General features: G+C 39.0%; 1 protein-coding gene across 1 annotated transcript in view; it reads left to right on the forward strand.

Annotated features, from left to right (window-relative positions):
* LRP1B (LDL receptor related protein 1B) overlaps positions 1-17,947 on the forward strand; it is a 728,477-nt gene that overhangs the window by 632,734 nt on the left and 77,796 nt on the right. Inside the window, exons 69-73 of the mRNA XM_075181401.1 lie at positions 3,096-3,202; positions 4,222-4,354; positions 11,178-11,300; positions 14,136-14,258; positions 14,501-14,635. Of these exons, the coding sequence (XP_075037502.1) occupies positions 3,096-3,202; positions 4,222-4,354; positions 11,178-11,300; positions 14,136-14,258; positions 14,501-14,635 (621 nt within the window). The remainder of the gene's footprint in view (positions 1-3,095; positions 3,203-4,221; positions 4,355-11,177; positions 11,301-14,135; positions 14,259-14,500; positions 14,636-17,947) is intronic.

A 17,947-nucleotide genomic window follows, 5' to 3' on the forward strand; every position in this document is an offset into this window, starting at 1 on the left:
ATCCATGCTTCATTTTCTACAAAATATATTTGGAAAGATTCTATTTGCTTTAGATGTTTTTGCTGTAAATATGTTCTTGTGGAAGTAAGGTCATCGCAGATATCTGTGCATCTAATTTCTGTGCTTTCTCCCATTCCCCATGCGCCAAAGGAAAAAATTGCAACAAAAATAAAAATGCATCCTTTTTACAAAATTATGTTTTAAATAAGGACACTATTACCTTTTTCATGCTGGTTTAAGGAAAAATAAACTCAAAATTTGGGAAACATATATTAATGCACTGTCCCTGTGCTCACTTCAATAATATTGTAGAATTCCCCTCCCCCTTATGCCAGGAAGGCAGGGAGTCTTCAGACAGAGACAAGTATGGAAGCTCTATTGCAGTGGTCAGGAAACAGTGGTAAATTACCCCAAATGGAGTAAAAATGAAACTCCTGGGGGTAATGCTGCCGATTAACATGCTGGATCACATGCTGGTTGGATTGTAGACCCCTTTAAATGTGAAATTGCTGTTGTACCAGAAGAGCCTCAAGGGTTGGCAGAGACACTTCTTGAGCTTTGATGCAATAATGAAGCACGTATTGTATTTGAAAACAAAGCAGATCTGTCATATTTTTGGATGTCAACAGCCGCAAAGGCATTCAAAATTGCACATGAGGAGGCAGTCAAAAAGTTGCTGCCTTTTGCAACAACCTACCTTTGCGAACAAGGATTTTTCACTCTAACGAACATAAAAACAAAGCAAAGAAATCGATTGGACGCTGAAGACTGCATCCAAATTGCTCTGACATCAAAATGCCCCAATATTGATGCTCTTGTATCAAAAATGAAGCAACATCATTTCTCCAAAACCTGAAGTTTTGAAGTTGAAGCTTTCAAAGAAATTTTGAATAGATTCAATCCAATTTTGAATTATTAATATATGATTTCCTTCCTTTCAAACCAAGGGGGTAACGTCGGCGTATCTAAATATATTTGGGGGTAAAAGGTAAAAAAGTTCCCTGACCCCTGCTCTATTGCAATTATCTAAAGGCACTCAAACAACTAAAATTTCAGAAGGAAATATACTTTGATTGACGCTTATCATATTAGGAAGATTTAAGATCTAGTGCAAAACAAGAGTTATCAAAACTAAAATTAAATATGCCAATACTTATTTCTTAAGTGTGTTGAGTTCTGTTTGGTTTGGTTTGATTTCGCCGGCTAGCGTCATGGTTACTGTCTGGTTTTTGAGATTTGTTAATACAGTGCGGTAGAGCTGTGAGCCCGATAATGGACTTTCTGGTAAGTTACTCGACTAGTTTATTGTGATCCAATATTACTCCACAATCACGAGAAGTGTACAACTGTATTAAATGTTCCCCAAGTAAACGTACAATCAGCAACATGTCAACTTAAGAGTGCGATCCATCCTGATCTTCGGTCTTGTGGTAATTAAAGTCAGCATTTTAATAGTACAACTATTTTAGGGCTTTACCATGGACTTAAACAGATATTTGTGCTTTGGATTAAAGCGTTTTTCTTTTATTTATTTTTTATATGTTTTCGTAAATATAAGAATAAGGAATTCACAAAAAAGGGATTTAATAAAACGAATAGTAAGCTTGAATAGCTGTAATATAGAATTGTAAAACTTTGAAAGCAATAATTAAGTCGCCAGAAAAATCATACACTTTCCCACTAATTTTACATAAAAGAAAAAAACACTAATTCAAGTCACATAGATAATTATTGAACCTTTGAATTGAAGACAGATCACATCTATGATATTATGATATCATTACCAGATAGTATAAACTTTGAAGTAATTCTAAGCATAACACTGAAGAGACATCATACATGATGATAAAGGGCTTCATCATCATCATCATCATCACTATTTATTTATATAGCGCCACTAATTCCGCAGCGCTGTACAGAGAACTCACTCACATCAGTCCCTGCCCCATAGGAGCTTACAGTCTAAATCCGCTAACATACAGAGACAGACACATAGAGACAGAGACTAGGGTCAAGATGAGAGTAGCCAATTAACCTACCAGTATGTTTTTGGAGTGTGGGAGGAAACCGGAGCACCCGGAGGAAACCCACGCAAACACCGGGAGAACATACAAACTCCACACAGATAAGGCCATGGTCGGGAATTAAACTCATGGCCCCTGTGCTGTGAGGCAGAAGTGCTAACCACTAAGCCACCGTGCTGCCCGAGGGCTTTTTTGACATTTTTTCTAATGAAGGTCGAAGCTTAGTACATCAACACTTATTTATTAAATGACTGTTTCTCTGCCTTTCAAAGCAATTTAAAATGCAACCGAACACCCCAAAAATATTTTGTTGTGTTATAGAGGAGGGTGAACTGAAATGTCTTAGCTTTCTCCCAGCTTTGGTTAATAAGAAAATTACTCAGTTGATGCTCACTACATGCTTCTGAGTACTATGCTATGTCTAAGAGTGTCACCTTTAGTCACTGATTTTAATGACCATGTGGTTTGCAGGAATGTATTATGCAGTCTTATTTCTACTACCAATGGCTTCCAATGTTGTTTTTTCCCCCTTCTTTTTCCTAAAATATATATATTTGTTTTTCACTTTAATTTTGTTGGTTACAAGAGGTCACATTAAGGGGTAGATTTAATATAACTTCTAAAAAGGAAAAGTGGAGGTGATGCCCATAGCAACCAATCAGATTTTAACAAAAATTTTCTAGAATGCACTAAATAAATGATAACTAGAATCTGATTGGTTGCTATAGGCAACATCTCCCCTTTTTAGCTTGATAAATTTACTCCGTAAGACTCCTATGTTGAACATACATAGGTGGAGGACAGGGTCTAATGAGGTAATTAGAACAAAGGGAAGGGTTTATTGTAGTTAAACCTATAATGTGTTGTTGTGCGGTGTGACCAATGCCAGCTAGTTGGCTGGTGACTAGAAAGGAGGACTGTGTCTAGCCAGAGTTAGGGTCGCCTGGTGTCATCCTGCCGAAAATGTGCTTTCTTATTGGTGATGTGAACAATAACTGCCCTGTTTATTCAAGCAAGAAGGTGTAAACTGTAGTTGGCATTTTATAATAAATATTTTATTTTCCTTAACAGCCCCACTGACCTGTTCTTCCAGTGAATATGTCTGTGACAGTGGAGGGTGCATCGCGGCATATCTCAGGTGTAACGGTGAATATGACTGTTTCGACGGCTCAGATGAGGTGAGCATGGGAGAGTCTGGAGCTAAGCTATGTGACGTACATAGGATTGCTGGAGCCCTTAGCAAAAATTAGGGGAGGGCCCGGCGATGTAGGTCTGCCCCCCTGAACCCTCCACACTGCCCTTTTGCTGGGCCAGGACATGCACAGGGAAGCTGTGTAGCAGACGTGTTCCCCGCATTGACGCCAGTTCGGTTACTTTATGTGGGCTATAATGAGATCAATATTGGACTATGTAGACATTACTGTTGCTACATTGATATATTTGCAGCATTTTCTGCAATGTAATTACTTCCAGACACAGGTAATTAGTATGCTTTGCTGCAAGAACATTATTTCTAGAAGATTACATTATAAGATTCTGGTGGATTGGTGGATTCAATCCCAACAATTAGCGGTGGTCAGAGAAGGTTTCATGAATCACAGAGTTACTACACAATTAACACTATTAATGTGTCACATGAAATAGTAATAGTTTTGTCCATATATAGTTTGAGAGCTAGTCTGCCAATAACTGCTCTCAGATTTAAGGGCTAAACCTTAGAGATGCCTGAACTGGTTCGATGAATCTGTAAAAATGGTAAAATTCCAAGGAATTCTCAAATTCTTGATCAATTGAGATGAAATATCCATGGTCAGGCTGGTCAGTGCTACTACAAAGGTTAAACCAGCTCTGTGGGTATGTGTGTAAATCCTACTCTCCACATCCTTGTCCTGGCTGTTGGAATTCTTAGCGTGTAAGTGTAACGCTGTCGGGCGTTACTTAAAGAGTAACGCCTGACGGCATTCTCCTCTTGATGCTATCAGATGAGATTGACGATGAGCTAAACGTACCTGATGGTGGTGGTCCCAAGGAAGACACCATTGAAGGGCTACAGGCTGAAGGGGTGCTGTCTAAATAGCAACCAGTTTAATGTTTTATTTTGTTATTATTTCATGAATTCCACTTTACTGTTTGTGATTTTATGGGAATGAGTAAAAATCACTGATAAGTTCGAACCGTGTCTTTTCCCATCATACAGGTTGATTGTTTGACAGATTGTAAAGAGAACCAGTTTCGCTGCAGGAACAAGGCCTACTGTGTACCAATCAGGTGGCTTTGTGACGGGATCCATGACTGTGTGGATGGGAGCGATGAAGATAATTGTGAGAGAGGTTAGAAAGTTTATTTCCTTCCTTTGAAATGATCTGCCTTTCTTGTGTCTCATTCTCTCTGTATGCTCTAATAAACTAAGAATACTCATGTGCACTATAAAGCTGATAAATGAAATGCTTTGGGAACATACTACGGACCATTGTGCCCGATCTTCATCTGCTTAAAACGATGAGATTTTTTTTGTGTGTCAAACACGTTTTCCCTTGGCATTATTTAGTGGATTTATGTCTTATGGCTTTTTGATGAGCGTTACCAGACAAGGTTCATAGAGCGAATGCATTGCTTTGAGTACAAAGTTTGTAAAATAAATTCTTTATTTATAGAGATGCCAATTGTACAGCCAACATAAACAGTACAATTTCAGATAGTTTTATGGGCTTTAAGGTCATGACACCAGGGGATATATCTACTAAGCGACGTTTCCGACGATTGTCAACGCTTTGCCGTCATTATTTTTAAAACGGCAGTTTGATTAAAGCCAAACCCCCTGGTGATTTGTCTTGATTAAAATTGCTGTTATAAAAAAATTATGGCACAGCGCAGAGAAACAGCGGTTCGGCGGAACCGCTGCTTAGTAAGTATACATCCAGATGTTCATTTTTCTTTTTCACTCAATAAAAGAAAATTGAAAAGTAGTTACTGGAAAAGAGTTGAGAAAAATATAGGTGTGGGTTAAGAGGGGGCTATGGTTTTGGAATGAGAACTCCAAATGAGTTTAGCTTCCAATGGGTAGTTGTTTAAGGGCTAGGAAGCTTACATAACTTTATATTGTCTTGTTTCTTGAAATTCCATCCAGGGTATCCAATTTATAGTCTATGATATATTTGCTTACTCTGCCGGAATGTATGGGAGACTTCTGAATATTGGGGAGTCCTCTGAAACACCCAGAGAGTAGGCCGCCCTCCCAAACCCTATGTTATTTTCTTTTGAATTGGGTAAGGCCTTGTTGGTGAGATTCTCGTGACCAGACCCTGCCTCTGTTGCTCAATGACACAGTTTGTCAGGAAGGTGAAGATGTCCTCAGTCCCTGAATGGAGTTGTAGAGGTGAACTGCCAGTAGGATGTCTTTTATAGGTATGCAACAAAATAAAATGTAAGCCATCAAGCTTGGCATGATATAGCCCAGTCGTCAGTAGATATTTGAGATAATCATGTAGCACCATAGAGTGGTTGGGGGGAAGCAAAGGATACCATTGCTTTTGGTTTGGAGGGCTCTTTATTTAGAGGGTTCCAAACAGGACCTCAGGGGTAATGTAAAGCAGATCTATAATCCCACTAAAGAGGGCCTCTACTTAACTACGAATATTATTACACATCTGGGTCACAAGAGGAAAATGTTGGCATATTGGGCACTCTCCTAATAGCAGCATCAGTATAGTGATATCCTCAAGGTCAAGAGGCTATAGCCATCTGCCTGTCAGTCTACTCATTATCCCAGGAATAGGTATCCCTCCTCCTGGTAGAAGCTTGTAACTTGAGGATACTAGCTGATGTTGTCCCTAAACCGATTAAACCGAGGGGTTTACTTCATTAAACTTGATCTTAGCCAAAAGGCCAAAAAGTTTTATGAATTCAGTGCCCTAAAAAGATTTATTGTCTGTCCAAAGCATTTTGTCCAGGTTTCCATTCTGATTACTGTTTTTGAATGCACATTTGGGCACAGGGAGATATAAATAGTAATTTGCATTTCTCCACCCGCAATTCAATGAGTATTATATAGCTAAATTACTTTTCTCACTGCATGAGAATACCTACTGTTTTAAGGAAGTTTTCACTGTATTTTAGCAGCGGAGAGTTTTTTGGATCATTTCAGCCCATCCTGCTGCATGCGTTGTATACATACCGTGGGAGTCATTGTCCCTTAGCTTTCTTAATGAGATTTATTAATATCAAAGCAGGTTTGAAATAAAAGCAAATGAGATATATAGTATGACTGATTAAATATATGTCTCTATGCAAACAAGTCAGCTTCCCTGTATTCTATTCTGTTTATTTTACTGTGCAGATTTATTTTTGCCTTTTAGTGTGACCTCAACATCTATCGTCCTGAATTCCTTGTGAAAGCTTTACATATGATATTATGGAAAAGCAGTAAGGCAACGTTCTAAACAGAGTAAAAAAAAAATCTTCAAGGAACTATTACTATAAACACAATTAGGTATGACAGGAAGTCACATACTGTTTATTGCGTGTCCCAACACAGAGATCATTGTTTCAACCCAAACATTAGCATGTGAAATGAAGTACATGAGTGTATGCCATGGAGTATTGTTTATTATAATAGGATTCCCTGTCGTTTCATACCCTTTGTCTCTTTGTGAACATGTCACACATGGGGATGTGGATATAGAAATATGTAGGGTACTGACTTCATTTCATACACAATAACAAAGGAAACACAATAGAATATTATGAAGAAGAAAAAAACTTTCACCTTTATATGTCTTTCCAGTGCTGCAATAAATAACTCTTGTTGGCGGCCTCTGACTGTGTTAAAAATATACTCCGTTGCCTCGAAGTCCTTTTGAAAGAATAACTTAAGACAAGGAGCACTACGGCCTATGGTTTTACAAGACAAAGAAACTGCATTGATCAAACATTAAAAGCCAAGCGGCAAAAATATCTGAGGGGGGGGGGTGAGGAGGAAACTCAATTCAGTAAATAGAAACACACAGCATTTGTTGAATAAGTAATATTTCTAAATCCATTCACTGTACAATTGTACAGGAATAAAACTCGTCCCCCAGTTATTCATTATAAAGAAGGAAACAACTGCCACTCATTGTAATTACAGCCATTGGGGCAGTTGTACACATTGCAAGACGCCTTTGAACAGCTGCGCTCCCCGTGACATTTAATAGTTTCAGGTTTTCATCCAAAATATAGTTGTTTTGCCGTAATGACTGTTCTTAAATCCAGAGATGGCCATTGTACAAATATAAGTGGCTTTGTGCTAGAATATATCATAGTATACTTTGGAAAGTGGAGGGTGCTGACAAAAAGAGAACTTCTGATTGAACCATGGGTGCGTCTGCCCTAGAATATTGCTGTTTGGTCAACACCCCCAGCGCACCCTGTGGGCGGTGTGTTCTTTGGAATTGAAAGTCTGGCTAATATTCAAAGTGAGCGAAGGTTAGATATCAACAGGGGCGTCGAAAGAGGGGTTTAGCAGGTGCAATGTACAGGGGCCTATGTAGTGAGAGGAGTCACCAACCTGGTGGGGCCCGGAGAAGCTGCCCCGAAATATCTGTTGGCTGTAATCAAAGTCCAGTCGGTTAATTGCCCACTTGTAGAGGGAGGTTCAGTTGGCTGTGAGGAGCCGCCGGACGTCACTGTCTGTGGCTGTGTCGAATATTACAGTAAGGAATCTCTGTTCATTTTTCCTCACATCTCTATGGGATCCAAGAACAATAAGCGGAGATTCCAGGCTGAATACGGAAGCGATGTAACCGCATGGACGGTTCCGGAGACACATGGCGCTGAATTGAATTTTCCTCCTGTAGAGTCATTGTGTATCAGGTCTCAGACTGGATAGTTTGTAATAAAAATATATAAATAAAATAAATATGAACCCCTGGCCTTGTGCTAGACGTCCTAATAAGTGTTTCTGCTTGTTGTTTTTTTGTTTGGTTTCCAGGCAGTTTAACCCCGAAAAGGACAATTGGAAAATTTCTCTTGAAATCTAGAATAAACACTTTTTCATCTGTTATTTTCTTTTTCTTTCTTTAAATGATAAAAAAAATATCAAGGTTCCCCTTCCATTTTCCTACTCCGACCGGTCCAATCTTCACCCCAGCGCCTGCGCAGTGGAGAGGTGGGGGAGAATGGCAAAGAACAGAGGAAATAGAACTTAGTTTTATCTTTAATGTTACATTTATCATTTTATACCACAACATTTCAAGTACATATTTTGATTTTTGCCAGAAATTTTGACCAAGAAGTTTCAGGAAAACTGGAATTTGAACGTGGAGCTAATCTTTCCGATCTTACCTGGTGCGGTGATCATGTGGCTGCCTGCATGCTCGTTAAAGTAGGAGCTGGCAGTTATTTCAATACCGTATTTTCCATTTCTGCCCCGAGAGACCATTGCACAGTCTGACCGGCAGAATCAATGGCTGATTGTAAGTTCTTGGATCCTGAGTAGCGCAAGGGTGCAATCCACAGCGGAGGTACTAGATTGCTAGTAGGGTGTAGGAGAGGGGTTAAAAAATTAAAGCACAGTGGAAAAAGTCATTAAAAAAATAAAATGCTTTATTTTAAAGAGACTATCCAATCTATCCACATATTTAAAGAACTTATATTTTGGATTGTCATACTCTGTAGACGAAAATGAAATGAAGGTGCTTTTCGATTCCCGACAGTTTGCTATAACTCAAGCAGTTAACATTTACATAGCTAACAAGGAGCCGTGAAAAATCAGAGTTGGGAGAAGATCTGTGAAGCCGTCATTCTGTTCTCCTGCACGGTCTTATGGGTATTCTTGTAGCTGGGAAAGAGAGATATGAAGGAGAGGAAGGTGGTTGAGGGTAGTACGCACTGGGAACAAGTATGAGATTAAGGACCACAGGCAATAAACTACAATTTTACTGTTTTAAATAGCTTTAAGCAACATGTTAGTTTTGGAAAGTGTCTCAGCAAGTGAACATTACATTGACAACTTCAGCAAGAAAGCATATTTTTTTCCCCCGTTCACATATTATCATTAATACAATATAGTTATCCAGAAATATCATCGGAGGGTATAACTGTTTCTGGTTTATTCATTGATCTCTGTATCATTTCAGCACCCTTGGGGTTAAATGTATCAAACATTCTAAACAGGAAAAGTGGAGGTGTTGCCCATAGCAACCAATCAGGTTGTAGCGCTCATTTATCGAGCACATACAGAACATGATAAAATCTGATTGGTTGCTATGGGCAACACCTCCACTTTTCCTTTTTAGAATGTTTGATACATTTATTCTTCAGTGTTATTTGTTATAGTGGCCACTTTATTAGATACTTACACATCTTACTAATAGTGACTTGCTCCCCCATTTGCTCTCAAGACTGGTTAGATTGTTGGGATTATTGGGATGTGGACTTAAAGTGGACCCCCCACACTAGAACCTGTGACCTGAGCTGATTTGTGGTTTAAACTCATTGTACAGTAGGATCGATTCCGTCAAGTCCTCGCTGTGAATAGATGATGGATATTGAATTCCAGTTTCAGGTGATAAGTGTGTGTGGGGGGGGTGTCCCAGAAAAGAAACAGGGATGCTGGCCCATGTCATCTTCAGTGTGAATAATTGTTGCAAATTAATTGTTGGTTGACCTTTGCTCCAAATAGTTTGTTCCATGCCAATAAAAGGCAGGGTATGCTTGGATGCTCATTGACCCCCGTGAACTGGTTTTGGTTTTTGGATCTGGATTAGCTTTATGCTTTGGTTTTGGTTTTGGCAAAACCGCTCTTGTGTGTTTTGGTTTTGGATTTTTTAGAAAAATTGCTAAAATATGCTAAAATCACAACTTTGATCTTTTTTTGTTCCTACATTATTATTAACCTCAATACACTAATTTCAAGTCATTTGCAATCAGTTTAGGCCACCTCACAGGTCACAATATTATTTTCATATACTTTCAAACAAATACTGCAGCGACCTGGCTGGATGGTAAGCGACAGAGCAATGACGCAAACACACGTCAGTTCTTAAGAAAAAAAAAATGGGGGTCCGCCCTCCCTTCCACCTTCCCCTATGTTGGATCTTAAAAAGGAATGCAAATCTCGTGAGATCCGAGATCCGACGACGTCACAATGACGTTTCGCCTCGTTTTCAATTCCGAGGGCGCGTGAAACTACAGAGCCGGCTCGGCTCAGATCCCCTAAGTTTGGGTGTGTTCAGTTCTCGAGGAACTGAGCCTGAGCATCTCTAGTTAGTATGGCAATATCCTAAACCATAGCCTTGCAGTGGCGCACGCGGGGGGGTTTCTGAGTCTCTAGAAACCCCCCCTGCGCTATCTAAGTGGCCACTGCGGCGGTGCTGTATTGTATACAGCACCGCCGCAGACGCTTCTTTGACAGCGCCGTGGCTGCTGTTTAGAACAGCGCTGGCGAAACTGACTCTCAGTTTTTTTTTTTGTTTGTTTTTTTGGGTCGGCGGGGAGAAACCCCCCCGACAATCCTCCGTGTGCCCCTGCCTTGCCTGAACTCTAGCCTAGTTGGACCATAGCATCCTAGTAGGAAAGTCAGTAAGTCTATCAAGACTGGGATAGTAGGACGATCCTATATAGACTTACTGATTTTGGTTGTAATGCTTTTTTTTTTTTTTTGCTTTTTTTGTATTTGAAACACTCCCATCACATTAAATGAAAACTCACAAAGCCTAGAAAATAAGAATAGATAGTGATATTTTGTTCAACTGCTATGTAGAATAATCGGAATCGTTCTGTACAATTATTCAATTAATAAAAACTATATGAATACTTCAAGGGACAAAACTTCGAAACGTGTGATAATCTCTGTAAATTTATTACTGTATGGCTGCAGCTTGTCAGGCCCAGCTCACAATCCCACCTAACATCTCGCACTTGTATTCTGCATTACGTTGGAATGTGAAATGTAACAAGTAAAAACAGTGTTTAGATTTTGGCTATTTATGCCTGAATTGTTGTATTATGTTGCCTACAATTCAACTGATTTTATCCATATAGCAAAACTGCTTTTTAAATATACCTTTCATGAAACAATTTGTTGGCTATACTACTTCTAGTGGAATGCAGCTACAGATTCTTGTTCATTATTAACAATGATAAAATAATTGTCATTCCTTCTCTTTTTCTAAGGGGAAAACATCTGCAGAGGGGATGAGTTCCTGTGCAATAACACTCTTTGTAAGCTGCGTTTGTGGCTTTGTGATGGGGAAGATGACTGCGGAGATAACTCTGATGAAGTGCCTGAAATGTGTGGTACGTTATTTACTCTCTTTATCAACGTGCCCGTCTTACGCCTCACCTTTATTTAGTTACATTATTTATGGTAGTGCCCATACATGTTCTGATTCCGAAGCCCACTGATGTCTTAGAAGTAGGGTGAATATTGCAACATAAATTTGCCCAAAAAGACCTGATCAGACGTGATAGCATTACAGGAACATAATCGGAGACAATACTTCTGCTTTGCAGAATTCCATGTTTCTAAAAGGTTTTGACATCATTCATTAAATCTGGGGATATGTGCAGGGGATGGAGGGGGGCGGGTCTAGAACAATCAGAGCATTAAAACTGTAAGTGCAGCACAGAGTTTTTCAGCTCTAGTAACTCTAGTGTATCCATCTGTGAACAAGTCTAAAAAGGGAGGGGCTGGGGCCAATTGGTAGCCAATCAGAGCATCTAAATGTTGATGCGAGAATCCTGTCACATTGGCCAGTAGAAAATTGTGGTGTCAAATGCGCCTTGATATATTTTGTACATTAGCTTGTGATTTGCATGTCTCCGCCTGTAATGAATGGAAATATTTAGATACCTTAACTGATAGGTAACTATAATTGACTATCCTGCGAGAATACTTTATCTACACCAAACCATGAGCAAATCAGTTAACAGCTTCTAAGAAACACATAACCAGAATGTCCTCATTTCCTTAAGCAGATCTTCAACCAAGTGTAACCTAATTTGCATGTCTCCACCCATGAGGATCACGAGTGGTGTTTTCAACTCATCTTTTAAAATAGAATAGACTTGAAGTATTAAACGTTAGAGGGTGGTGTTCTTTGCTGTACTTAACTGCTCTTTGTGCTTACTACAGTATTCAGCTTTCATCCAGGCACCTGTACTTCAGCTAGTAAATCAGAATTTGTACTTCATTGAAATTACATTAGTGCATTTAACCATTTCCTCTTGTTTTACATAATTTTTACGATCTGCACAGACATGCAAGGATTTACACAGAGCATTCAAATCTGTTAAATAATTTAATTATCTATTTGGATTTGTGATGAAACAATACACTGGAACAAATAACATGATTGAAGATCTGCTAATCAAATGTGTTCACATCATTTATTAAAATCACTTATTTGTTCCTGACGTTCTATTTATTGTAGCTTTCCTAAGGCTTTGGGCAGGGGCACTGTTAGGATTTCTGAAGTCCAGCTCAGCTTACCATGTTCACTTAGTGTAACACATATAACAAGGAGCACTTCTTATTATTTTGAGAACAGGTGGAGCATGTTTTACTGAGAAAAATTGAGCTATCTAGCAACCTTAAAAGCGCGATTGGCCTTCCAGATCATTAAGCAACAACAGCATCCTTCTCCTATTTCAGCATTAGTGAGAATTATTATTACTATTATTATTATTATTACTTTCTATAAAACCACTCTATAAAAAAGATATTTTGGAACTAGAAAGGGTTCAGAGAAGGGCGACAAAATTGGTAAAGGGTATGGAGTCATTAAGTTATGAGGAAGGGTTAGCCAGTTTAGGCATGTTTACTTTAGAACAGAGGCGTCTAAGAGGAGATATGATTACTATGTACAAATACATAGGTTGTGATGGCAGATTTAATATATATGTTTAAGAAAGGGTTAGACAATTTTTTAGCGGAAAAGTGTATCCAGGGATACGACCGTTAATTAAAATGAAGGATAGAACTGGATATAGGGTAAACATTGGACTGCAATATTGGGTCTGGGGGGATTTTCACAATTGAAACAGATTAGCAGTTGCTTACTCTGGATCAATTTAAAATATAAGTGCAGGATTGCAGGAGATCCAAAATAGGTTGAACTTGATGGACTGGTGTCTTTTTTCAACCTCATCAACTATGTTACTATGTTACTATGTATTATTATTAATAACCTTCACTTATAGGGTGACACATGAGGTTTGCAGAGCCGTACAGAGGGCAAACAAGAGGACAGTACAGGATATAACAGTACAATACAGTAAACAAATAACACTACAATGCTCAACACAGCTACTGGGGTGCAAGGTGTATATTCAATGCAGACTGATATCTGTGCCCATTAGCATTGGTGCAACTAACATGTTTAGAACCACTGAATGAGGTGCACAGACAATGGAGGAGTGAAGTAAAATACAAATTGCTCAGTTGGGGCGCAGTGCTATGGGCGCATGAACGTGCAGCTCGTCTCAGTAAAATGTACTCCATCTGCATACAGTTATTGGAATCACCAAAAGGTTTAAAGTGAATCTTTTGACTACATACATTGGAGGCGGCCATTTTTGTGGGCTGGGTCATGAGAATCCCACCTATGAATTGACCAGGAGCCAGGTCTTCATACTGGTTCCTAGTCAATTAATCGGCTGCATTCTAATGAATATTCTAATGAACACAATGGCTTCATTACATAAGGGTAAGGGGTGCTCGTTAAGCAAAACAAATAAATTTCTATAAATTAATTGAAAAGTAATATTGAAATAAACCATGTTATAGATGATGTTGTGGACTCTGCTTCTGCATAGCCATATAACCAATTAAGCAACCTAGGCTTCCACATAGGGCCCTATGGGATTTGAGGGTTTCGAATTGCTCTAACCCATTTTTATGCTTTGGGATATTTGGCAAACAACAGTGGAGCAGGGGCCCAAACCAGTTTGGCTCTGTGCTTCCGACTTGGCACCGTTTCCCCTGCTGCCGACGTCTAGCGATGCCATTGGCTAAGACCAGTGTGAGACGCATCCCACCAATTCAAACCGCATTCCTCAATGTTATGTTGTTCCATGATGCCAGTAGAAGACTATATTGACATTGTGCTTGTGTCATTTTTTGTTTCTAAGTCAAACTTCCCTGCCCACCCACAAGGCCGTTCCGATGCCATAACAACCGCGTGTGCCTGAGGACGGAGCAGATTTGCAATGAACTGGATGAATGCGGAGATGGTTCTGATGAGGCTCACTGTGGTACGTGAAATTTACCCTATGCAGTTCAGGGACTGAATTAATGTAATTTGAGAGGAACCTTCGGTGAAAAACATAATTGACCTTAATTGAAAGTTTATGTGTGCTATAAATTAGGCTCTGAAACAATTATATTTGAAACGCATGAGAAACCTTTCTGCTTCTTGGTCAGTGGCTCTACATGCTGGCTGCATTTTAATGAGCGTGCGATGCTAATTGTGATTTATTTTGTTTATGTGTGGTAGGAATGAGGCAGAAAGTAAAACCTTGCAAGAAGGATGAATTTACCTGCAAGAACAAAAGGTGCGTTGCATCTGATCTGCAGTGTGACCAGTTTGACGACTGCGGCGATGGAAGTGACGAGAGAGGCTGCAAAACAGGTAAATGTTTTGCTTTTAGGAGGGCTCTTTAGAACAAGACAGCCGGTCTTGTCTTGTAATTATCAGCAGCACTTGTTATTAGGGTTCCCACATGGGTGATATTTTACTGGTCTGGCAGGTAAAACTGAGACTTGGTTCCAGGGCTCCCTGTTAAATATTGGCGGACCCTGGGCTGAGATCACATTAATGGGACTGAAGCTTGTTTCAAACACGAAGGATGACTTGTGACTGTCTCCCAAAAAAACAGATTGTAGCATTTTTTTTTTAAGAGAGTGGTTAAATGTTTCTTTATTTTTCACTGTGTTAAGGCGCTGGATAGTTATATAGTATGTGCTATGTTTACAATCAGGACTTGAGTTAAAGCTTTGAGTACGTTTAGATTTAAATTAAAGCTGCTATTTCACATTAATGTATAGCAAAGGCTGTGTATTACTAAGCTGAATAATATGCATAAAATAATTGCAGTGTTTATACTTAACTTAATATATCCACCATGGTATCTTTCACTCACTTGCAGTACTTTGCCATGTTAGGAGGGAGGAGCTTCTGAACCTAAGTAGGCAGAGTGTGACTGACCTCTTTGCAAACTTGCTGGCCAGAAACACACTGTGTGGATCGGTTCATTCATACACAGGGGCAAGGCCAGTAATGTCACAGGAACTCAAATGCCTAGAGATTAATATTTTTGACCTGTATGAGTTGTAATCAAGTCAGAAGCATGAGAGAGGAGCTTTAGTTATCTATAGAATAGAGTTTGGAGGTAATAGGTAATACCTTTTTTTTAAATAGCAATGCAGTGAAATGTCATTTTCAGGATTTAGTGGTCCTTTAAGGTTTGGACAATGTAACAGTGAGACAATTAGGTTCAACATGCTTATTATTTTTTTTTATTTGATCAAGTAGATCCTCAGTTTATGTTGGCAAATAAATGTGGGTTTCCCTTTTGAAGCAAGGGGTCTCTTGTCTTCTTAGGACAAAAAGGAGCTGAGACAGAAGTTATTTTATGAGCTTTAATATTCAAGTTCCATTTAAAGGCAATCTAATGATGAGTCCGATGTCCTGATGGATTCAGGCCATGTTCCCCTTTATTTAAATAGCATTGTTGATGGCAATATTAGTAGGATAAAAACACCAGAGCCCAAACTTTGAAGGACAGTATTTTTTTCCAGAACAGTTGGCAACCCTGCCAGTTACAATAAGTAGATAAAACAACTATTTGAAATTCAGGAGATGTAGGTATAAAGTTAATGAGACATGGAATAATACAATTAATGTCTGTAAGCAAAGAGGGAGTTAATTCCATGCCTAGCCAAACTTAATTAAGTTGAAATATATTGCTTTTCAATTCACACAAAGACATTTACTGCAACCAATCAGTATGATTCAAAGCAATTCTAGAAATCTAAGGAACCAAATTAGATTAGTAAAAGAACCACATAATGTATTTTTTGTTAGCAAACTTTTTTTTACTGATCCCCCCCCCCCACCCCAGCCCCCCTAAACAGCAATATCTGGAAAATAAAATATATTTACAGCACATTACGGCGTCTGTGTCACTCTTATCTGGACTCGTCAGTAAGACATTAAGCACATAATTTCATGGCTTCTAATCCGCTTTAGAGGGCCACATTGGCATAATACCCAGACATAATAAATATTTTACATATTTGATTCGTAAGTTTTCAGTAAGCACAACGGGAGCAGCGAGGAACCACAAACCACAGGTTTGGCAGCTGTACCTCAAACATCACAAAGTACATTTCAGTAATTTACTTTACAAAGATTAATGGTGTGCCTCTTCCAGCAGTAGTAGATCATTTCAGTATATCGTCCCGGTTCTATAATATATGTGCAAAGTCCCCAAATATATTTTGACACTTGAGTCAAAGCTGCGTATTCCTGAGTCCTGTTTTATGTTACTGGGTCATATAATAAGATTGATATATAATAAATATTTGAGACATTAATGAGACCAGTGATATGCTCTGCAATATATATATATATATATATATATATATATATATATATATATATATATGTTGCCCATTTCTTATCGGACGTCAGGCAGTTCCTTCTTCTGGGACGGCAGTAAGTGGATGTACTGTACTTGAGGTAACATTAATAGATTAGTCACTTTTATGGAGTTGCACATAAAATAAGCCAGGTAGCCTATCCTGGTCTTGATAGACTGGGCTTAGTGTTGAGCAATCCCATGTAGGTGACTAAATCAATGAATAGACAATTCAGATTAAGTGCTTAAGTTCTATAAGAGTTCTAGCCTGGGACAATGTATCCCATGTGACATTCAGGAATCACAATAGGTCATCTGCATATAGTGCGGATGTCTCTTACACTACAGCTACGCTCCCCACCACCCGCTATAAGTATACTAGGAGCAGGTTCGATACACAAGGCTATACTGGACGGTAAACACAGGGCACACCTTCATCTTCTCTCTGCTCAACCCAAAAAGGGGGAAGTACACCCATTTACTTGCACAAAAGGCCCTCAGTGACTGGTACAGCAGTTAAACCATCTAATAAATGTAGAGCCTATATAATAATCTGCTACTGCCTCTCCCAAATAGCAACACTCCACCGAATCACGTTAATATGGAACACATATAGATTGGCGTAAAGTCACTTAACAGTTACAGCAGTTGATTGACGTAGACCCAGACTTCTGATCCATAACACATCTATCTGACAACCAGCCCCATAGCTTTGTTTTGTTTAGGCAAAGCTATGGAATCTTTAGAATCTTTATGACCAGCCACTGCCCTAGAGAATCTGGGGTAACATGTTTCAGAGAAACCCACAGCAAGCGGGGTGCCCTTCATAATGATGCATACATCGCATTAGTTTGAGCACATGGTAGGGGCCAAAAGAGACTGACCCCTTTTAAATATACAAACCAGCTCCACTTTAAAGATGGCGGGTATCTCTCTGCAAGTATGGCCTGCAGTGTGCTCCCTATGTACGTTGTTGCAGGACATTGTGACTTAGCAGTGGTTATACCACATAGTAATCTTTTATTGGCTCTAACGGATATTATGGTGTTAGTTTAGTAGATGTCCGTGCAATCATTCTGGAGATGTGGTGCTCAGATAGTCACAGAACATTACAATATATACATAACAATACAGTGTATTTACTGCAAATCTGAACATAAGCTACAGTCTGAAACTTACATTTTTGACGATTGTTTGCTTGATAATAGTAAAATGCAGCCTATACCAGAGAAAGTTATGTCTAGTACCATCAGAATGTACATTTTGTTTGTGTTCTGTAGTATATTAATGCACTAATGAAT

The sequence above is a fragment of the Mixophyes fleayi genome, chromosome 7 (assembly GCF_038048845.1).
Source record: "Mixophyes fleayi isolate aMixFle1 chromosome 7, aMixFle1.hap1, whole genome shotgun sequence".
NCBI classification, from domain to species: domain Eukaryota; kingdom Metazoa; phylum Chordata; class Amphibia; order Anura; family Limnodynastidae; genus Mixophyes; species Mixophyes fleayi.